Genomic DNA, 22,217 nt, shown 5'->3' on the forward strand with positions numbered 1-22,217 from the left:
TATGTGGGCAAACAGCAGAATGCACAAATAATACACATATGACAACGGTGTTGCATGTCACTGTTGAAAACTATGGTGGTTTTCCCACTGCAAATATTTTTTAACAACTAGTGTAACTGCAGCCAAACCTGCAGACATCTGTAACTGGTTTAAATAATCTCAAACAGGATGATTATTTCTTGGCCTATACTTACATCTTGCCATTCATCAGTCAGCCAGTGATACTGTACACAGGCAGGTAGCCAACAAGGCCTCTTACTAGGTGGTTGCATCAGATAATTACACAGCACTTCATCAACTCTACCGCTGCCTCTCAACCTACAGTAAACATCCCGGTGTTGAACTCCTTCTCCACAGGTCACGGAACACTGAAATAAATAAATGTGCACACACAGGCACAGAAAAACCAGGGAAATGAGTGAATGAGACGTAACAGGGCAATCCAAACCATATCTGCACAGAGGAAAGCCCTGATGATCTCAAGGGTGCTTAACCCAAGTATGTATTGTTAGGAATACGACATTCATACTTTTTAATAGTCACTAACTCTGCTAGGGTATACGTACTCTAAAATAAATCAATGGGGCTTACACCCAGGTAAGCTGGAGACAGGACTGCAGCCTATCTGCTTACCTTGGAGTAAGTCCTGTTAAACTCAGAATGACACTTATGAGTAGGCAAGTATAGATCTTTGCTGTAAAACAGCACAGGAAATCTTGCTCTATTAGTGGAAGGCAATTGTCAGTTGTGAGCCATTGCACCCACAAGCCATATATGGGGAAATATATCAATGTCATTTTCTCTCAGTTTCCCATTTTTCCGATTTTAAGTTTAGATTTCCACATCAGTTCATGGTGTCTCCTAGAATCCACTTTTTTGTGTGCAATTTTGCCCAATATCTACTTTTTTTTTGCAAAGCAGCTTTCCCTAGTATAATGCATTTTATGTTATTTTCAGTAAAATATATGCACCTATATGCACATTTTACCCTGGTTTGTGCATCTTTGTACACATTACTTGGCTAAAGAACTGCATTGCAAAATTCAGGGAAGTGTGACTTGTGAAGGATGGCTGAACCTCAGTTTGCAGATCATTTCGGAAAATGTGGATTAAGTTCACCTTTAAACGCAGGCTGAATCAAATTTATCTCCCATCCCTTGTTGTGTAGGCAAAAGTGGAGAGTTCCAGCATTGGAAAACCACAATATATGGTTGTTAGCATGTATTGTCGGTCACGAGCTGTGCAGGTTTATAAGGGGGGCTGGAAAGCAACTGAGCAAATGTTCTCTTTATTTCCTACCACTCGTACATGGCATTCATGTAACTGGTAAAGAGGGAATTTATTCACATGCTGATGTCACTTGTCTTCTCTCTCACACAGAAATCAAAGGCCACATGCTTTCAAGCAGCTTCATCTTACCATTGCCAATGTTTTCCAGACTTCAAAAATGACTGAATCATATTTAGCCATTATTGCCTCCACCCTTTCATTGCATATTTGTTTCATTTTTTTTTAAGTCATACTCTCCTCTGCAGCCTTTTAATGTTAATTCTCCATGGCACATTTCCTAAAATGTGTGCCTCTTGAAAAGGCAGAATATATAGCCTTCTTGTACGTGAGTGAAAAAAGCACATACCACAACTTGTTTCCATTAACTTTATTTGAAAATCGCAGATGGGGAGCTGGAGTTTCTATTCTCCAGACTCATTTGTACCGTAACTATTAACTTTATGGTGATCTGTATGTAAGCATGAAAGAAGAGCAGATCCTCTATACGTGTTTTGCTTTGTAGTCATCTCCATCAATTGCATTCGCTGACGCAAGGCACATCCCTCCACAGAATGTTAATTAACTTCAGAACTGCATTGACACAATGTGGCACAATGAAAAATGATGTGTAATAATTTAGGACACATATATGACCGCATATATGGCCACTGGTCCCATCACCTCCTGGCAAATAGAAGGGGAAGAAATGGAGGCAGTGAGAGATTTTATTTTCTTGGGCTCCATGATCACTGCAGATGGTGACAGCTGCCACAAAATTAAAAGAAGGCTGATCGCCAAAGAATTGATGCTTTTGAATTATGGTGCTGGAGGAGACTCTTGAGAGTCCCATGGACTGCAAGAAGATCAAACCTATCCATTCTTAGGAAATCAGCCCTGAGTGCTCACTGGAAGGACAGATCCTGAAGCTGAGGCTCCAATACTTTGGCCACCTCATGAGAAGAGAAGACTCCCTGGAAAAGACCCTGACATTGGGAAAGATGGAGGGCACAAGGAGAAGGGGACGACAGAGGACAAGATGGTTGGATAGTGTTCTCGAAGCTACCAGCATGAGTTTGATCAAACTGCAGGAGGCAGTGGAAGACAGAAGTGCCTGGCGTGCTCTGGTCCATGGGGTCACGAAGAGTCGGACACGACTAAACGACTAAACAACAACAAATGACCGCATTGTCCTAATCATAAAGGAAGGGCTGTAGATCAATAGTAGAACATCTTCTTCCCATGCAGAAGGCCCCAGTTTGTATCTCTGGCATCTCCAAGGTAGGACTGAGAGAGACCTGAGACTATCCTGGTGATGATTCAGTATAATGTAGCTTCCTAAGGTCCTATTATGCTTTCACCACATGTTAAGAGAGACTAAAATGGGATGGATGGAAGGGGATGATTGTAGCAGGCTTGCACAGCTTATGGCGTCTCAAACTGGCGACAGCTCTTGAGCCAAATATTGTGGCCTGCTTGGTGTCTGACAACCCATGCCAGCCCAGGCAGACCCCCAAATTCAAGAGGCCTTATTGAGCGGCTGGTAAGTTACTGTCTATTGTTGGCTCACTGTGTTCAGCCCAGTGGTGTGCAAATTGTGCATTTCTGAATTATAGCAACGGTGGTCCAATGTGTTCAGAATCAACCTGTGGCTAGCCTAGTATCACAGATTTGCCACTTTTGTGAAATATTTTTGAATAACCGGAACCACACAATACAAGAGAATACTGCCTAGTGAAGGCTAAGCACTTAAAAACCTCATTGATTTCAATGGGAGAGTTAAAATCCAGTCAAATCCTGTGTTTACTCAGGATTCTTCAATGGGGCTTATTTCCATGTGACTATTGTGTCCAGATAATGGCCTAAGAAAATTAAATGCTGTAGCAAAACTGGATTGGTACCCCAACTTGGAAGTGTCTTAAATTCTTATTAAGAATGTATTTGTCCCCCGCCCCCCAACATTTCCCAAGTGTTATTTTTTAGATTGCACTGCTTGGTTTTTTTTGTATTTTGTTCCTTGAGTTTCATTGAAAGTTTGTATTTTCAGTTAATTTGTATTCTATTTTATGTTGCTGTTGTTTTACCTTGTAAAACTCTAAGAGCTTTTTAATATATTAATTGGTCTATAAACTGATTAAACAAATAAGTAAATAAATAAATAACAACTGTCATTAGACGGTAGATTGGACCATACGAGCCAAACTCTACTGGGTGCACCACAGTACAAAAAAGTTAGGTACTATATTTCATTGCAGAAGGTATGACCTTCTCTCTGCTGCAGAACTGTATCGTGACTTGACTGCAAGACTAAAAAATACCTCATTCCACCTGTTGGCCTTCCATCCAGGACATCGGGCAGCTCTGCAAACTTTGTGGGTTCGAGGCTTCTTTAAATGCTGGCACATATTATCACCTAGTTTAATTTGGAAGTTGTTAACACAATATATGTCGCGATCCTTTACACCCTTCCCACAGGATACAGAGCACTGTAAAAGAAAGAAGAATCAAACGTTCTCAGCTGTTTGACTTTAGAATGACATTTTCATAGCAGAAGCATGGCCAATTATTGGTGCAAATATTGCATGGCAAATAAATGCTACTATGCTGAATCAGGTCCATTTGGGCCACAAGCATACACCCACTTAAGGGAGAGGGCCCTATTGAAGATATTGGCACTTACTCGTGAACAAACATTCATAGGGTTCTACTGTGTGGTCAGCCATGTGAGTCTTGAAGTTCTCAAACAGGACATGTTGGCCAGTGATGCAGTTACACAATTTTGGAGTCCAGACTTAACAGTCTTACAGAGAATCTCTCTGTGTTGCTTTGCTTACTTTGAAGTCAGCCCTGCAGTGTTTGGTGGTCCCCCTGCTCACTCTGCTAAGTGGGTCCTCCTCCGATTCTACCCTCAAGTCTTGCCCTGGCATCACCACTGATGTTGACAGTGACCACGTCCTGCTCTTTGTTCCCATGGCCTGGCACCCAAACATTCCATTTTGCTTACATGCTTAATAGCATGTTGATGTATCTATCCTCTGTGTGACCATCCATCTCTGTATGATTCTTTACTCTGAGTCTCACCAGTCTTATAGCGGTGGGAGGAAATCTTACTGGAAAGTCAGGTGGAGTTAATACCAGAGCCGGTCAGTACCAGAGCACCCTATGAGGCCCTATCACTAACAATTATCTTTCTGTTTTCTGTTGCCCTGATCTGCCCTGGGCTTGGCAGACATTTAAATTTACCACATTGACAGTGACACTACTACATGGTGGGCCATAATGGGAACTTAAATTAGACCCAAATACTCAGGGCAGCTAAAATAAGTCGGCAGTTGCCTGCTCATTTGTAGTTGTGTTTAAGATTTACCTACTTCAGCAGCCTTACTTTCCCCAAAGCAAAAATTAATACAGTTCTTATTTTCAGCAAATGGAAACATTTCTAAGGCTACTAACTGAGACTTGCATCTTACATCACTGTATCTAGCAGGATGCCTCATATATTTCTATGGAACTTACATATAGATTGTATGATGGAACTTGCCTATAGTTTTACTGAAAAGTAGGATTTACTTCATTGTATATACAGTTAGGACTAGGGATGTCAGTGTATTTGTTTTCTTATGCTACATTTTCAAACACTACAGGCTTTGTATTCTGTTACACTTTGAGGGTATTCTAATGAGGGGGAAAGACCCATGCGAAGGATATTTGATATTTCCTGCAAGGTATTCTTTTCTCTTATCCGAGCCCTTGAGCATGAGGCGACAGAGAACCTGCCACTTTTGCAAACCTTATCATTATAAAGGCATTTCAAAGAGCCAGTTCTGGAAGGATTAAGTATCAAAGGACCCCAGTGATAAGCTCCACATTAAAGTCTTTACACTGTAAACAGAACTTGATAAATGGTGGCACTTAAGTAAGGCAGGTGTTTGAAAAAGACACAACGTATTTCCTATTGTCTCAAAAGGCTCATCTTTTTCCTTTTTTTTAAAAAAAAGTTCACTTATACTGTAAGGCAGATCTAATCATTTAATTTCTTTATCTGAAGTACCAACATGAAAACAGATCCAGTGTCAGTGTATTAGGATGTCCCCTCCTCCCTCAGCGGTTTCCATTTCCCCAATATGAGCTATTCCTCACCAGACACTTTACTTCCATTTTACCTCTGTTTCCGAGGTCTGCGGTTTCCAAATAATATTCACCGAAGGCAACAGTGTTAAGGTAAGAATGTTGTTCTGTTCTTTACTTTCATAGCAAGGAAACATGCCTGGTCTACTCAGTGATTAATAATAAAAAATTAAGGGTGCAATCCAGCCACAGCTAAGCAAGTCCTTTTTTCAGCAGGAATTCACCAGAGTTCAGTTCCTGCACCTCTCAGGTGGGCACCATTGACATTATAAGAGAGCAAAGGAGGCGTTCATCGTGAGTTCCGGCACCTCTTTTTCCAGAAAAACAGCACTGCTTTAAAAGCACCATCAGTTTCAATGGAATAATTAAGCCAGTGTTGAACTCTCCCCATTTGAAATCTACAGGATTTGCATTAGAAGGATAATGCTTACAGTGCAAATATAAAAAAGCAGACGGCTGCTCATTAGTAATTCATACAGCGGCTTGTTATAAATGTATTGTTTGAAATGTAAAGATATAAATGCTTTAATTGTGACCTGCTGAATCCCTCAAATGTATAACGACAGCATGCAAATGCTCTGAAATAAAACCAATGCTGTCTTTGATCAAATGGGCACCAGTTTTGCTTGCAAGGAATATGGGGGATATTTTGCTGTTTACAAAATGCTCATTTTAAGTTGTGCTTGTATAGAATAACACAGAACAGGACGCAGACAATATATACTATAGAAGATGGTGTTTGTGCAAGTGTGTTTTATGAAGTCACTGTAGTAGGTTTAGCTTCTTAAGAGGATTTCTTGATAATGGTCAATGAAGTGTCAATTAATGTACAATAAAATAATGACAAAACAGACAGAGTATAGAGTGGAAGTTAGTAATTCAGAAAGGATAAAGGAAAAAACATTAGCTGTACACTAGTAATGGAAGGAAAGCAACAAGATGTGCAGCAGCTGTGGAAAAAATATTAGGAGTGGGGAAAGTACCAAATGTATGATTTTAAAAAAAGTCTTCCTTGGCCTAGTTTGATAATGTGACACTGCTTATAAAAAGTTTCAAAACATACATGCAAGAGAGTATTGTACTCTACTGAATGGGCAAGCGGATTCATCTGCCTTAGATAAAGCAACTGGTCTATTGCGACAGGCTGATGCCTGAAACATATTGGGAATTAAAATTATCTCTTTGTCTACTACACAGATGGTGCCAGAGGGCAGGATCCATCAAAGCTGTTCTGTCAGCACAAGAACTCCAGAGCAGATTTGGGAGAGGCATGGGGTGTGAGGAGAGGAGAGGGAGGAAAGTTCTGTTGTGAAGACGGAAATCTTTGTGCCAGCGGAATGACTTCACTGGATACTGCTCATGGTTTTTACATATATAAAGAGCCCTTAAGTGTTATTTGCTCTAGATGAAAAAGCTAAAGGCCAAAGACTCATACTCCAGTGTTGTTCTCTACTGAATTTTACTAAAATCTATGGGATTTGTTCCTTACACATAACTGTGCCCAACTGTGTCTCTCTATTATTAACTTTGCACTAGTGATGGGTGAGCCTCCTCTGCCTCGGTTCACTTCAGGTTGGCTTGGAAAGAAATTGAGTTATCTCCTCCCAAATAGGGTCCACTCCCAACCTCGTAGTCACTCAAACTTATCTTCCGCCGGTACCTCAAAATCCCCCCCCACTTATCAGGTGGCAGTTCTAATAATAATAATAATAATAATAATAATAATAATAATAATAATATATTATTTATACCTCACCCATTTGGCTGGGTTTCCCAGCCACTCTGGGCGGCTTCCAACAAAATATTAAAATACAATAGTCTATTAAACATTAAAAGTTTCCCTAAACAGGGCTGCCTTCAGATGTCTTCTAAAAGTCTGGTCATTGTTTTTCTCTTTGACATCTGGTGGGAGGGCATTCCACAGGGAGGGCGCCACTACCGAGAAGGTCCTCTGCCTGGTTCCCTGTAACTTGGCTTCTCGCAGCAAGGGAACTGCCAGAATGTACATTAAGCTGTAGGGAGACTGATGGAAGGGATGCCTTTCCTTCCTATTGCTCTTCTCTTGATACTTTTGTGTGATATGTAGCAGGGCACCAGACCAACCAAAAGGAGCCTTTGGGGATGTAGTCTGCATTTATTTGTAGCCGTGGCCTAGGGGCAGCACATTTTCCAGGGCCCACTTTGCCTGGGTTGGCATATTGCTACACCCCATGGAGATGGGAGGCCTCTCTCTGTCACCGTTCCCTGTAGCCTGGACACAGTGCAACTTGCTGCTACAGCCCTACTGCGGTCTTCACTGTAGTCCAGTTAGTGGTGTGGGAGAGCAGGGTAGGGTAGAGGGGCCTGAGGGAATCAGCTGAATGGAGAGGGCTTGGGACACAATGAGTACAAGGAATTCTTCTCTAGCTCAGATCAAAATCTGAACTGAAGAAAAATTCAGGGATCATGTTTCGTGGTTGAGCTACTACTACCCCTTGAAACATGGGTGCGTTCCTTCCAACATTTCTCCAATGAAAATAGGAGTGTCCTCCCTATTCCATCATCATCACCATCATAATTTTATATATGCCCTGCCCACCTAGCTGGGTTCCCCCAGCCACTCTGGGCGGCTTCCAATATTTAAAAACACAGCAAAACATTAAACATTTAGAAACTTCCCTAAACAGGACTGCCTTCAGATATCTTCTAAAGGTTGTATAGTTACATATCTCCTTGGCTCAGGGGTGGCATAACTCCATACCTTCCAATGTTTCTCTGACAAAAATAGGGTCATCCTACCATACCTTCCAAAATTTCTCTGATGAAAATAGGGACGTCCTAAGGAAAAGTGGGACATTCCAGGATCAAATCAGAAACCGGGAAGGCTTCTGTAAATCTGGAACTGTTCCTGGAAAACAGGGACACTTGGAAGGGTCTGTGGTGTGTCTCAGCTTGTGGGCACATAAATTTCATGAAGGAAGTCCCAAACTCTGAGATTTGCATCACTTTAAGCAGTAAGAGCACCCACTAGCATGTAGTATACTAAGAAAACTATCAGCTGAAAATTCATGTGATCAACAAGGTGTATTTTGCATTCAGCTATCCATATCTAAGTGGAGAAAAAAGCACTAGGACCAGCATTTAAAGGTTCAGTAAATAATCCCTTGTTACAAAGGTAGTTTCCTGTAAATTGCCCTAGGCATTAATCTCTATAATAGATTAATAAATGCATTTTCCCCCTAGCCAAAGCACTTTAAACTCCCACAGGTTTCAACAGGAGAGATTTATGCATGTGCTTAAATCTCCCACTGAAATTAATAGGACTTAAAAGTGCTTAACTTTGGCTGGATCGTGTGAATTTTATTGCAAAGTTAAAAGTTTTTTCACTGCTGCCACTTAATTCCATCTGTAAAACTAAACTGAGAAGTCTGTTCAGGTTTGTGTTCAAAAGCTTCTTTGCTTGCGCTTTAAAGGGTCGCTTTTCAGGAAACCGTACAGACAGGAACTCTTCATATAGCTTTTATATCTTTCCTTTCAAGAAACACCCCACATATGTGCCACCAAGTGGCCTCCATCATTTGGACTGCAATTTAGATCAATCCTGCCTCTTCAGTAGTGGAAAACATTACCTTTTACAAAAAATACTGTGCGGCTATTTGGAAACAAATAAAAGCAGACTATTTTATAGCTACAAGAAAGGAGTAAGATTGCTTGAGATATCTGTTTCTAACTATGCATTTCTGCTTGTTTCAGGGCTTACAACAGCTGTGCAAGGAACTCCAGTGCCCAAGAAACAGCTGGCCACATCTCTCTAGAAACAGTATATAGAGTGCATAATATCATATGTGTAGAAACATGGAGATACACCAAGTCAATTCTGCAGGTTCCAATCCATTGGATTGTGTCTAAGATCACAGGCCTAGGTTATCCAAATGGGTGGGTTGTGCAGACAGGCCTGGTTAACCATGGCTTTAGGGTTTTTCACCTCTCTGCTTTTCCCTAAGTTATTGGCTGCCAAGGGGTGGTGGGTGGAAGGAGAGTGATGCAGTTTGGGGACAATTTAGGGCAAAACCGACCTTTCTCTGTAATAATGGGATCGCATAGGCTATGCCAAAAGTCACTGCATACTTGTTTCCCCTTCCCTTGGGAGTCCTTGCAATATACGAACTCTTTCTCCACAAGCAAACTGTCCATCAAAATGATGGGTATTTAGCGAGCAATTATATAGCTGCCAGTTAGTGTCAATGGAGTAGAACTCTGTCCTTCCAACTTAATAAACACAATAGAGTTATCACTGCTGACACTTGGAGGATTTAACAAGTTTCGTTTTGTGCTAGTTCAGCGCCTTTTCCAGGGAAGGTACCTGCTGTCTGACTCCTTTAAAAAATGATCGTATGTCAGGGACCGTGCTGAGGAGGGCTGCACTGAGGAGGAATGGAGGGAGCCTCCCCCTCCCCCTCCCCCTGCTCCTGATCAGAATCCTGAATCTTCCCAGGACAGTATAGATTTGGAACAGTGGTTTGCAGAGGGGCATAGTTCAGAAGGCAGAAGCTGGGAAGTACTAGATGGGGAACAGCTAGGAGGAGAAGAACAGGGAGAGAGTTAACAGACTCACTGTCACTTGAAAGTGTTCATCTGCTCAGTCCAAGGTCAAGAAGAGCAGATAAGGTGGCAGCAGACAAAGCACAGTGGTTGCAAGATCAGGTTACAAGATGCGGTAGTGACGGGGTGACTAGGGAGGAAGTGGGTGGAACCCTTAATTGGGAGCACCTTCATTCCTAGGAATGGATTCTTTGCTCTCTCGCTGTGATCATTAAAGTTTCTAACTGGTAAGAGACTCTTTTATCTTTGTTCTGCTTATCTACTGCCAAAGGGGGAGGAAGGAAGCCAGTTCCCTGAAGCCTGACATCCTATCACACCCCTTGGCACTTTATTGCATAAGTAGTTTTTGGCAAAGTAATCAATTGCTTGCTGCATCTCACACAGACAAAAGAAATAATTGGCTCTAGCCTTAAGGAAAGGCCCATTGAAACCAATGGGGCTAACTAAAATTCCATTGATTCCAGTGGGTTTACTCTAAAAAGGATAAGCCTAGCTAAAGCTCAGAAAAATAGTATAGTCCCTTATGGGCAAGATGCACACACTTTCTACAAAAGTGCCCCCCACCGCTCTGTTTTTCCTAACCATTTTATTTCTCTTCGAACATTTTTGCAATTATACTGTTAGAAGATATGCAGCACAATCATCACAATCATCTCTACATCACCACTCCAGCATAAGTCTTATCATTGTCAATGGGACTTACTGCCAGGTAAGAGTGTACAAGATTTCAGTCTTAAATCTTATTCATTTGATGATTTATACAAAATACTTGCATTGGACGTAGCATGCAGAAACCATTCGCCATAATTTGAAGAATCAAATATACCGACTAAATTGAAGCTGAATGATCTCTTATTTATGCTAAGATTATATTACTTATCTCAACTGGACTAAACTAACATCTGCTGTATGGCAGATTCTTTTAAAAATATTAACACATCAAAGGGCAAAAGCTGGATTTGATTAGTATTGTTCAAAGTCTGTATGCTTCTCTGGTAACTGGGCTTTGTCTGCTAAATCCCCTTTTCCTTTAAAAAATAACATTCAAGGGAGATCAATCAAATGCAGCCGCTGGAATACAAATGAATTCATATGATACAGGTGTAATATTCACATTCAGACACCTCAAGACACAGTTGATTGCAGAATCCTGAATAGTTGGGATGTTCTGCAATAAACTGTACTGGAAGAAATTGAGGTGACAAGGCCTGTGAAATTTCATGAAGCCATTCACCATTTGTATCCCCACCCTCCTTCCCCAGCTATAGTTCCTCTTCTTCCTTTTTGCACCATCTTTATCCCCTCTTTCCTTTGCCTTAGTGAGGAATTTTTTACACTCAAGCTTGAGCTTTCAAGAGGCAAGAGAAACCTTCGAAAAACCCCCACACCCATCACAGTAGCCTTTCAGGTTTTCCTAGCCCCAATAATATTGTTGCTTCAGATCCATCTGCAGTGATTCTTCTTCAATGAATGATCCCAACCAGTTAGGGATTACACAGAGAACCTCTTAGGGTCCCTTCCAACTCAACAGTTCTGATTCCATGACTGCAGTCTGACACAGCCAATGAGATTAGGCGGATCACTAACGGATAATGAAACCATCCCTTTGAGCAGTGGAGATGCGCTTCTAATATTCTTGCCTTGCTGTGCCGTGCAAGAGGTTACATTGCCTATTTAGCCCTGCACACCCAGGCTTCGTCCCCAGTCCAACTCTAGTGGCACGTTGCTGTGTGTGGCTAAATGTGGTGGAATGTGAATGAAATTAAATATTCGGATGGGGGAAAAGAAACGTGTTGTGAATTAGTGACATCAGCGTTTGGTTGTGCATCCAAAAACATCTTCAGCCTCATTCGGCTGCAACTGTGTCGGATTGGATCAAGATGAGAAGTATCAGCCCAGTTTCTCTGGCAACAACAGCACATTCCCTCTCTCCTTTTTTTTTTTAAATCACTTTTATTGATTTTCCGATAAAAAACATATCCAATCATAATCCAATTAAACAAAAAACAAAAACAAAAAAAGACCAAATTATAATCCAAATTGTAATTATTGATTTTTCGGGGCTCCCCATAGTCTGGACCTCTGAAGCATATCTCCAAATCTCAGTCCTGCCTCTCCTTGTTGTTTTCATATTTTCCACATCCCACTTTAACCCTCTCTCCTCGAAACACCACCCTCTTGCAACCCTCCACAAAGAAGTGCTTAAATATTATATCAATCCATCAATCGTCTTCAGGCACAACGAAGCACTTCCATCTAATTATCAGGACAGTTATTGGCATATTAGGTGGAGGGGAGTCAATACCTTAAAGCTGAATCTTTGAAAAGACAAAGATGTCATGTGCCGCAAGTTCTCATGCCTGGGAAGTGGGGAAACAGCTCATTCTGGATGGGGTTGCACTCCCCCGGCAAGGTGCAGGTCCAGGGGTGTCTCCTGAATTCAGCACTGTCACCAGAGGCTCAGGTGGCCTCAGTGACTAGGAGTGCTTTTCCTCCAGTCTCATTGGTTTGCCAAGCTCTGGCCCCTTTTGGACAGAAATGACTTGGACACTGTACTCCATGCTCTGGACACTACCAGATTGGACTACTGCAATGCGCTCTACATGCAACTGGCTTTGAAGATGACTCAGAAATGTCAACTGCTCAAAAGTGCAGTGGCCAGATACCAGGGTCCATTTAGATCTCTATTTCAAAACAGAGACACATCTGGAAATGTCACTTAATGGCTTTCAGCAAATGCTAAAGACTCACCTCTTTACCGTGACCTTTGATACCTGAGATACATATTTTTAAGACCTTATTTTGAGATTGTAACTTTTTTAAAAAACTGTTTTTAATGTTGTATTTGAAATTGTTGCAACCCACCCTGGGACTTTTGCGTGAAGGGAGGGTAAGATATAACAGCAGCAACAACAACAATTTCAGAATTATGATTCTGACTAGGTGTGCTAAATTCAAATGGACTGCAGGACCAATAGTTTGCCACCAAGCAAGGAACACACCCATATTTTAAAACTGAAAATAACTCATCTGTCTGCATTATACAGCAGCGATCATGGATAGAGTTGCACCTTTGTGCTTAAAAAATTAGCTTTGTAAAGAATAGAATGTGAATTCAATTCAATAGAATGTGTTCTCAACTATTTATGAAGTATAGGTCTTTTTGGTAATTACTGAATATTGTAACAATTTGATTATTGTGGAATATTAAGAGAAAATCTTTATTGTATTGCTAATTGTTTATACCAGGAATAACAATGACTTTAGTATATATTGTCTTCAGCTCTTAAATTGCCTGACTGTTTATATAGATATTTTTGTATGTATAGGATGCTTATAAATAAATACATTGATTTAAAAATGAACATCAGATTTCAAACTATAAAGATAATTCAATAGTATATTGTGCAGGAGCATTTCAGGAGGTCATGTTGGTCTACTCTTCTCAGCTATGTGTCCCCCCCCCCCCCCAGGATTAAACTACATACTGGAAAAAGGAAACATTATAATGCTTCCAAGATTCAATTATTATTGAACAATATGTAAGCGTGTCTCTATATAAACTGATTTTCACACTGCATAAAAGTTTAAAATTACTTATTCAATATTTACTATCAATACACGCTTTCCCCCAACTCCACAGATATATCAACATTTCATGCAGTTTAATGTGCTTTTTTAAAATAATAAAAAAGACATACACACAAACCCGTTACAACAGAAGGAACTATTATTTTTGCTTTTGCCTTAACAGGGGTCTTTGCTGTGGCATCTGATTACCATCCGAGAATCAGAAAATCTCTCTCTCTCTCTCTCTCTCTCACACACACACACACACACTTAATTTTTCATTTACTCATGTGGTGGGATCAGCTATCAATAAATTTCCTCCCTACTTCACAATTTGAAGGCCAGTCATTATTTCAAGTACAGGTGCCATTAAAATATTATCATCAGCTGGTAAAATGGCAAAGTTTTAAAACAGCTTGATATATGGTTACTGTATGCATAATCACAAATGTCTTCCCATATACACTACACACAAGTGTGCATTATAAGAAAGGTAAAAAGGTAAAGGACCCCTGGATGGTTAAGTCCAGTCAAAGGTGACTATGGGGTTGCTGCTCTCATCTTGCTTTAGGCCGAGGGAGCCGGCGTTTGTCCACAGACAGCTTTCCGGGTCATGTGGCCAGCATGACTAAACTGCTTCTGGTGCAATGGAATACCATGATGGAAATCAGAGTGCATGGAAATGCCACCACAGCGGTACCTATTTATCTACTTGCACTGACCTGCTTTCAAACTGCTAAGTTGGCAGGAGCTGGGAAAGAGCAATGGGAGCTCACCCCATCACGGGGATTTGAACCGCCAACCTTCTGATTGGCAAGCCCAAGAGGCTCAGTGGTTTAGACCACAGCGCCACCCGCATCCCATCTATGCATTACATCGCTGTTCAGATATAATCCTTTACTGGATATACCCTTTGCCAGTATACTGAAGTGCACCTTATGAAGTAATGATTATAATAATTGGGTATCTATTGAAGCTAAACCAAAACAATGACTTTGAAGCCCTACAAAAACGAGGACCCCTTTCCAACATCCTTCTGGAAGGCTCAAAAAGAGGCAAAGTGTTTTAAGCATAGCTGCATAGCTGTACTCCTATTTCCCTTTAGGTTTCATTCCGCATTACTTGTCAGTTGGATGGTGTAGCGCTGGATTGTCTGGTGTATCTTTGGAGATCTGTTTATCTATTTCTGCAGCGCTATTTCTCTTTAAACTAGTTATTTTCCCATAGAAACAAGTGAGTTCCCGCATAACCAGATTTGGTCACATGAGATTATCACTGAGAACCAACAAGCTAATTCGGAGTAATGTTCAGGACGCATTGCCTTCACTCTGAACTGATATCATTTGGTTTCAGTGGTGTTGCTATGTAGCAACACCTGACTGACATGTGATGATGCCATTATTACTAACAAGATACCTAAGCTACTTCTCTTTCAGAAAGAAAAAAGTTCAACAGCTGATGAGGCTATGTAGGCACACTAAACTAGCATGAGAGAATGAGATTTTCAGGGAACATCTTGAACCACCCTAAAACACCATCCAAAATGTTTAGCTGTAACTATCAATCCCTCCACCCACCTGCTTCAGAAATGAGGAATGCATGCATTTATCACAAGATGAAAGTCACATTAGGGAAAGAACACTGACAAAGATGATGGCTGGAATGATTCTGTCAACAGCAACAAAAGAATTCACACACAAAGAGGAAAGTACGAATAATTTGCTAAAAGATCACAGAAGAACCAAAGAATATTTCAGCACGTTCCTTTTCAAACGTAAGAAAACTATTATGCCAACAATATTGAGACAGATGTACTTTTACAATGTACCTGCAACTGTTGGGCATGCACAGGAGCGAACGCAGGGACCCATTTGCTGTGTGTTGGGTCTAGGTTAAGCATGGTGAATGGCAGAGGGATCTGCTGTGTAAATCAAGAACATTTCAGCATGGATTGACAATATGGACAGACTAGTTACATACGAACGAATTGCATATCGACGCAAATTAAGAATGGATAAATATGAAGAAATCTGGAAGGAATACTTAAGCGATAAGGCAGAAAGTGGGGGGAAGTGGGGGGGAGAGGTGGGGAAATATTGTTAAAAGGGTGTAGTTATAGGTATATCAGTACTCAAATCTGAATTGTTAAATTGTATTATTAGTGTTACTGTGGTATTGAAAAAACGATTAAATAATTTTTTAAAAAAAGAACATTTCAGTAGGGACAGCATTAGAATCATGAATCATGAATAGGACTGATGACATTAGTAAATTACATCATATTATTTAATATATCTTTAGGAGCTTATTAAGAGAATTAATGATATTCTCTAACCACATTATATTACTTAATGTAATTACATATATTTGATGATAACAATGAAACGTTAATATTGAAGCAAAAAATATCAATAAAATGGTCGAAGAGGATACGTTTGAATAACCTCTTGCTTGACAAGAGTCCTGCTAGAGAACAAATAGCTGTGTGTGGCAGAAAAAGTGGGTTTCATTGAATTTCCATGCGGAACTGATGCAACTTTTAAAGGAGCAGATTGGAACACGTACAGTTTGATTGACTGATTCATGTGTTTCAGGAACCACAAAAACAAAATAGATTGAGACATTCTGTTTTCACTGAGGAATACCCAATTAAGGCAGATGAAATTTAGGATTTAAGAACATAAAAATAGCCCTGCCTGATCTCAGGAAAGGCACAATTTTGCAAAACCACAAGCGAGACAGGAGGGGAAAAGCCGGCCCCTGCTGCTTCCTCCCAGAAATTGGTATTCAAAAGCATTCTTCCTCTGAACATGCAGGTAGCCACTGATAGACATATTCCCCATGAATCTGTTCAACTCCTTTGGTTTCATGTCATTTATGTACATAAGAGTACCATACACACAGTTTGGGGGTCACAAATGCCTACTGTGGGAAGTATAGTGATTGTTCTGCATGAACAGAAGTACTTTCCAAACTAAGGCAGCTCATATTTGCAGCCGTTGAACGATCTAGCAAAATGTATTTTAAAAATTGTTGTAGGGAAAACGGCTTAACAACTTATTATAGCTAAGCAACTTAAAAGCAGCTCATTTTGTACATACCTCTTCAGGTTAGCTCTTCGTTCTTCCCCAAACAGGGTAAAATATGGTTTGGGATGCTGCAAAAGAATGAGCTACAACTCAAACCATGTCGTTTCACAGATCCCCCAACGCCTGTATTATGAACTTGGTGGAAACAACCTCAGGATCCAGGAAGATCTGCAGGCACCAAACAAAACTCAAGAAGCAGAGCTCACTCCATCAGCTCTGCTGCGACAGGCCAGCTCCATCAGGCCTCCTCTCCCTTCAGCTGTCATCTGGGCGAAGCCATTTCATCAGGCTGCCTCAGTGGGAAAGATAGGAAGCAGGGTTCATTGCATCCGCTTTTCTGGAGTCCCAGCTCCACTAGGGACCTCCTGCCTCTCAACTGTGCCTGCTTGAACAATTGTCTACAAACTGGTGCCTGAGTTTCGAGTTTTATTTTCCTCTTTCCTCCTTGTTCCTTTTCCTTTGTGTGTTGCATTTTAAATTATTTATTTGAATGTAAGCCTGCAGGTAGGGAGTGTCTTGCTTTGATTTCATGTAACCTGCTCTGGAAGCCTTTTTTGGCTGCTCTAAATAAATAAACAGATGCACACACACACCCATCTCTACAAAACAGAGTTCACGTGTAACAATAAGCCAGGACTGCTGGCTTATGGTGGATTGTTGCGAATAAGCAGCTTCCTAGTTTATCACTCCTGCTTCATTCCTTCCCAGGAATGAGTAGAGAAACAAAGTAAGACATGGTTGTGCTCAACCTCCCATTACATCCAAACCTAAGATCAAGGCACGTTGCACTCTAACAAGACAGGGTTTGTAAGTCAGGAACAAATCATGGTTTAAGGCTGACAAGCAATCATGGCTTGCACAACCCTGGGTTTGGTTATAACAAGAAGCCAAGCTTGATTGTGGCTTCCTAGTTTGGTTCTCCCGATTGTGTCAGAGGAGGAACGAAGCTGGAGTAAGCAAATAGTGTGTCTGCACACAATAAACCATGGTACACCAGCAACCCTGGTTACTTGTGACATAACAATGTGGCCAAAGGACACCATAATTAGTGTGCATATTTAGTCCGTATTAGCTGTTAATATAATTACTTCAGTGCCAAAGGCAGAAAAATCTCACCTTTCCCCTTCCCTTGTGGTCAATGACATTAATTACACATTAAATAGCTAACAATTTGTATTTTTTGTCTTTCATGACACCCAAAATCTACTACTTGAGATGTCTAAACAGTAAAGGACCCCTGGACGTTTAAGTCCAGTCAAAGGCGACTATGGGGTTGTGGCGCTCATCTTGCTTTCAGGCTGAGGGAGCCGGCATTTGTCCACAGACAGCTTTCCGGGTCATGTGGCCAGCATGACTAAACCGCTTCTGGTGCAACAGAACACCGTGATGGAAACCAGAGCGCACAGAAATGCCGTTTACCTTCCCGCCACCTTACCTGTTTATCTACTTGTGCTGGTATGTTTTCGAACTACTAGTTTGGCATGAGCTGGGACAGTCATATTGTCACAGTCATATTGAAATAGTATTTGTTTTAGATCACATTGGTTAAAAAATTCAAACTTTAGTAGTTATGGAATGATTTCCTCCTACCTGAGGCATTTTTCTTTCTGATACGGAAAGGAATATACTTAGATTCCACCAAGCACTAAGTGTCTTCCTGGTTCAGAGTATATTTTTGATAATAGATAATATAAGTCCACACATAAAGGCCATGACAAACTCTGCAGTATTTCAATCTTTAATTATTTAAGGGTGTTGCAACAATTATTCCCCTATGAAAGCACTGGCACTGAAGAATAGCACATTTATTGTCATATAAAACACTTCCACATCAATGGTTAATTCCAAACAGCAATCCAAAAACAAAGGATGAATTAATAAAAGCACATTTAATTATTGACAATTATGAAGCCACGAAGGACAGGTGACACAACAATTAAATCAAAAAGCAATTATTTTGCATAGACACCAAGTAGTATCCATATAATTAAATTAAATTATCAGACATAAATTATTATTTATTATTTTATTCTGTTAACTACAAGGTAATAGAACATTAACATGGACATTTTAAAACAACAATAACAACAACAACAATACAATCAACACATTAAACTTGTTTGAGAATTTTAGAAATGTCTATTTTGTTCTCCTTTTTCAACACAATTATGCGCTGGATGGAGTGTCAAGTGTTTAGAGTCTTTTGATTTCATTGTATGAATTATGTCAGACATTGGCAGATCATTCTTTTCTCCCAAAGCATTAAAAAAAAATCAGCATATAGTAAGACTGAAGTTAGTAAACAAAGCATTGGACAAATATCAGCAATGAGGTATTCTGACGCTTGACAATATTCAGCAGCAGAGGAAGAAGTATGTAGATGGTTTTGAAAGCAAGATCCTGACTTCCCTTTTAATATAAAAGACTATTAAAAATATAAATACTTTCAGGCACTATAATAAGTGAGTGGAGGCACTTTTATGACAGAAAATTCCATCTTTACATTAACACGGGTCAAATAAATATTCTTTTACTTATATATACTTCATCTGACTCCAAGGACTACTGAAGCCAAGAACAGATGGTGGCCAATGACTTAATGGTGAAAGGGGTTGAAATATATAAACACAGAAGAGGATTGATAATATCTACTGCATCTTGATCTACAAAATAAAAGGAAGCTAAAAACTGCACAATAAATCTTATTTGTACATAATTTCAATAAACAGAATTAGTTGCACCCTGAGCAAGTTAGTTGCACTTGGACCCCACTGACAACAATGAGAAATATCAGGAGGAGGGAGAGTTTGGATTTGATATCCCGCTTTATCACTACCCAAAGGAGTCTCAAAGCGGCTAACATTCTCCTTTCCCTTCCTCCCCCACAACAAACACTCTGTGAGGTGAGTGGGGCTGAGAGACTTCAGAGAAGTGTGACTAGCCCAAGGTCACCCAGCAGCTGCATGTGGAGGAGCGGAGACGCGAACCCAGTTCAGCAGATTACGAGTCTATCGCTCTTAACCACTACACCACACTGGCTCTCAGCAATCATGACTAACTTCCCACTGATTTCAATGGAGCCCAAATGCAATGAACTTGCTCTGGATCCAGCCCAATGTACTGCTGAATTAATACATTTAGGATAAAAATGTCAGTTCACTTATAAAGCTTTATGAGAGAGAACAGAAACCCATCTAGGAGTAAATACAAAAGTTCACAGCTTCACCAAGTTGGTTGGTTACTTCCATTCACATGAGATGGTATTGGAGCTACAAATGAAGACAAAAGTAGCTTCACATATTCTATCTAATAAACTTAGAGCCTAAATAATTTTCTATTGCATTTACTTTTAACTGAGTAAAACTATTATTCTTTCCAGTACTGGCGGCTTTGCCATGTCTTGATCTTATTTTCATTTATGTTCTAGAATCCATGCCTCGCTAATTGGGTTACTGGCATATTCATGCATTAGTTCCAACATCATTAGTTTTTACCATTTCAGAGAGTCATTAAGGAAAATAAATATTACGAGGTATGATCCAGACACATCTTTAGCACCACTGAATTCAAATGGAGAGAATTCAGCCAGAGTTTAATTTTACAATTGTAATGAGTGCAATTTAAGCATGGAAATGCCTCGCAAAATATTCTGGTGCTGAATGTTCAGTATGCTCTAGATTGAAAGTTCTATTTGCAGCATGAAAAGGTTTTAAGAATTACTTAAATATTTTTCGGCATATAAAATGTTTGTTTATAAAATTGACTTCGAAACAGCGGAAGAAAAATCACTGCAAATGGATATTATAGTATTAACCTTATAGATATTGACATAGTCAAAGAGAACGCTGAACAATTTTGCTTGCAAAATTGTTCTTAATAAAACCAGAGGCTTCTAATAAATGCAGTGAGTTTTCCAGCACGATCTGCTTAGCTAGACTAATCAGTGTTATTCTGTTATCCAGTAACTCCCACTATCCAATTCTACTCCCAAAATAATAGTATTGTGATTATACTAAGAACATGACTCAAGCATCTTTAACTACAACCTACTTAGGGCTCATCCATGCTTACCTTAGCTCCGCACAGGTCTGAACTTTCCAAGTCTGTGTCTGAGCGCTTTTGTTTCTTGCCCCAGCACTTTCTCCACGAAAACCTGCTCTTTACCATTGAATCGGAGCAAATGGCAATCTGCAGAAAACCTGAAGTGCTGTTTGCTCCAATTCAGTGGTAAAGATTGGGTTTTCCTGAGGGAAAATAGCACTTGGGCACAGACTGGGAAAGTGCAAACCTGTGTGGTAAGCATGGATAAGCCCATAAACTGCTTAACTTTGGCTGGATAATTCACATTTTTTGGGGGGAAATGGCACTTGTGAAAGCATCAATGGCAATAGCTATGTATGTTTTTGGTATAACCAAGGTGTGATCTTGTTCAAACACAACAATAAAACATGCCTTGTTGCTCTCCCCTTTGTGTGTGAAGGGAGGAGACTTAAATCTCATTGGTTTGTTCTAAACCATTTTTTCCCCATTTCATCTGAACTCCGGCAACTGCAGTCTGTACAAACCAGGAATAGATACTTTAAATATCCTTACTCACACACAAATGAGACGGGGGGGGGGGGAGAGACGGGGACACAATCCCTAGACATGTGCAGACTAGTGCTTATAACTTCAAATCAAAATCTATCTGAACCATAAAATGAAAGCTGTTGTATTTTATACACAATGCAGTATTATACATATTTCTGTAGCCAGCAAATATGAGTCTTTATCACACACTGTATGGATGGCATGGTATACATTACTGAATATAAGGCAAGCCAGCTATATGCACAACAAAGAGTGTTCATTATTTTCTATGTACAAAAATAAATATGTAGAAAACATTATAGACTTTTACGCTGACTTTTAAACAAGTCCCCCTTTTCGTTGTCTTCAAAACCAGTTAGTAACAAAAAGCTTAGTCACTCTTGATGATCAGAAACCTACATGTTTGTTCCCACACCCTAGAGTGTACAAAGAATCAACTTGACTTCTATTAGAGTCACTGAAATTGCCACCATTGACTAGCCACTTCCAAGGCTTGTAGCAATGCAGCAGTTACAGGGGTTTACACCAAGTAGCAAACTACATATACAAAATGCATACTGAATGCACTGTTCTTCTTGTATTTAAACAAAACTTCTACTTAATAAACAAAAAGGCAAAGGGGAAAGGAAGAAAGTAAAATAAATATGATAGTGAATACTACCGTACCGATTTCCATGGTCCACGATGCCATGAAACTTCAACAGGACACGCATGTATGTCGCACTGTGCTCTTTCAGGTGGTTTCTCTAACAGTTCACAGTTTTGATCATTCAGCACTTGGCCATTTGCAAGCTGACAGATCACCAGTCGTGTCTTTATTCCATCGCCACATGTCTGAGTACACTGGAAGTTAAATACAGATCAGCATTTTCATGAATGGCACTGTTATCAAGAAGAGCCTGTAGTTTATTGCTCATAATTTTAATTATCAAAGACATGTGTATTCCTTATTCCAATCAGCTTTGTGTGGCATTTATTGGGATTATCCTTTCC

General features: G+C 40.1%; 1 protein-coding gene across 4 annotated transcripts in view; it reads right to left on the bottom strand.

Annotated features, from left to right (window-relative positions):
• Positions 1-22,217, bottom strand: part of ADAMTS20 (ADAM metallopeptidase with thrombospondin type 1 motif 20) — a 94,028-nt gene that overhangs the window by 11,421 nt on the left and 60,390 nt on the right. For all 4 annotated transcript variants that reach the window (XM_083574297.1, XM_083574296.1, XM_083574299.1 and 1 more), the window contains exons 28-30: positions 21,891-22,067; positions 3,585-3,752; positions 195-368 (exon numbers count right to left, since the gene is read on the bottom strand). In XM_083574297.1, coding sequence (XP_083430423.1) covers positions 195-368; positions 3,585-3,752; positions 21,891-22,067 — 519 coding nt within the window. The remainder of the gene's footprint in view (positions 1-194; positions 369-3,584; positions 3,753-21,890; positions 22,068-22,217) is intronic.

Source organism: Podarcis filfolensis (assembly GCF_964270895.1).
Source record: "Podarcis filfolensis genome assembly, chromosome: 10".
NCBI lineage: Eukaryota > Metazoa > Chordata > Lepidosauria > Squamata > Lacertidae > Podarcis > Podarcis filfolensis.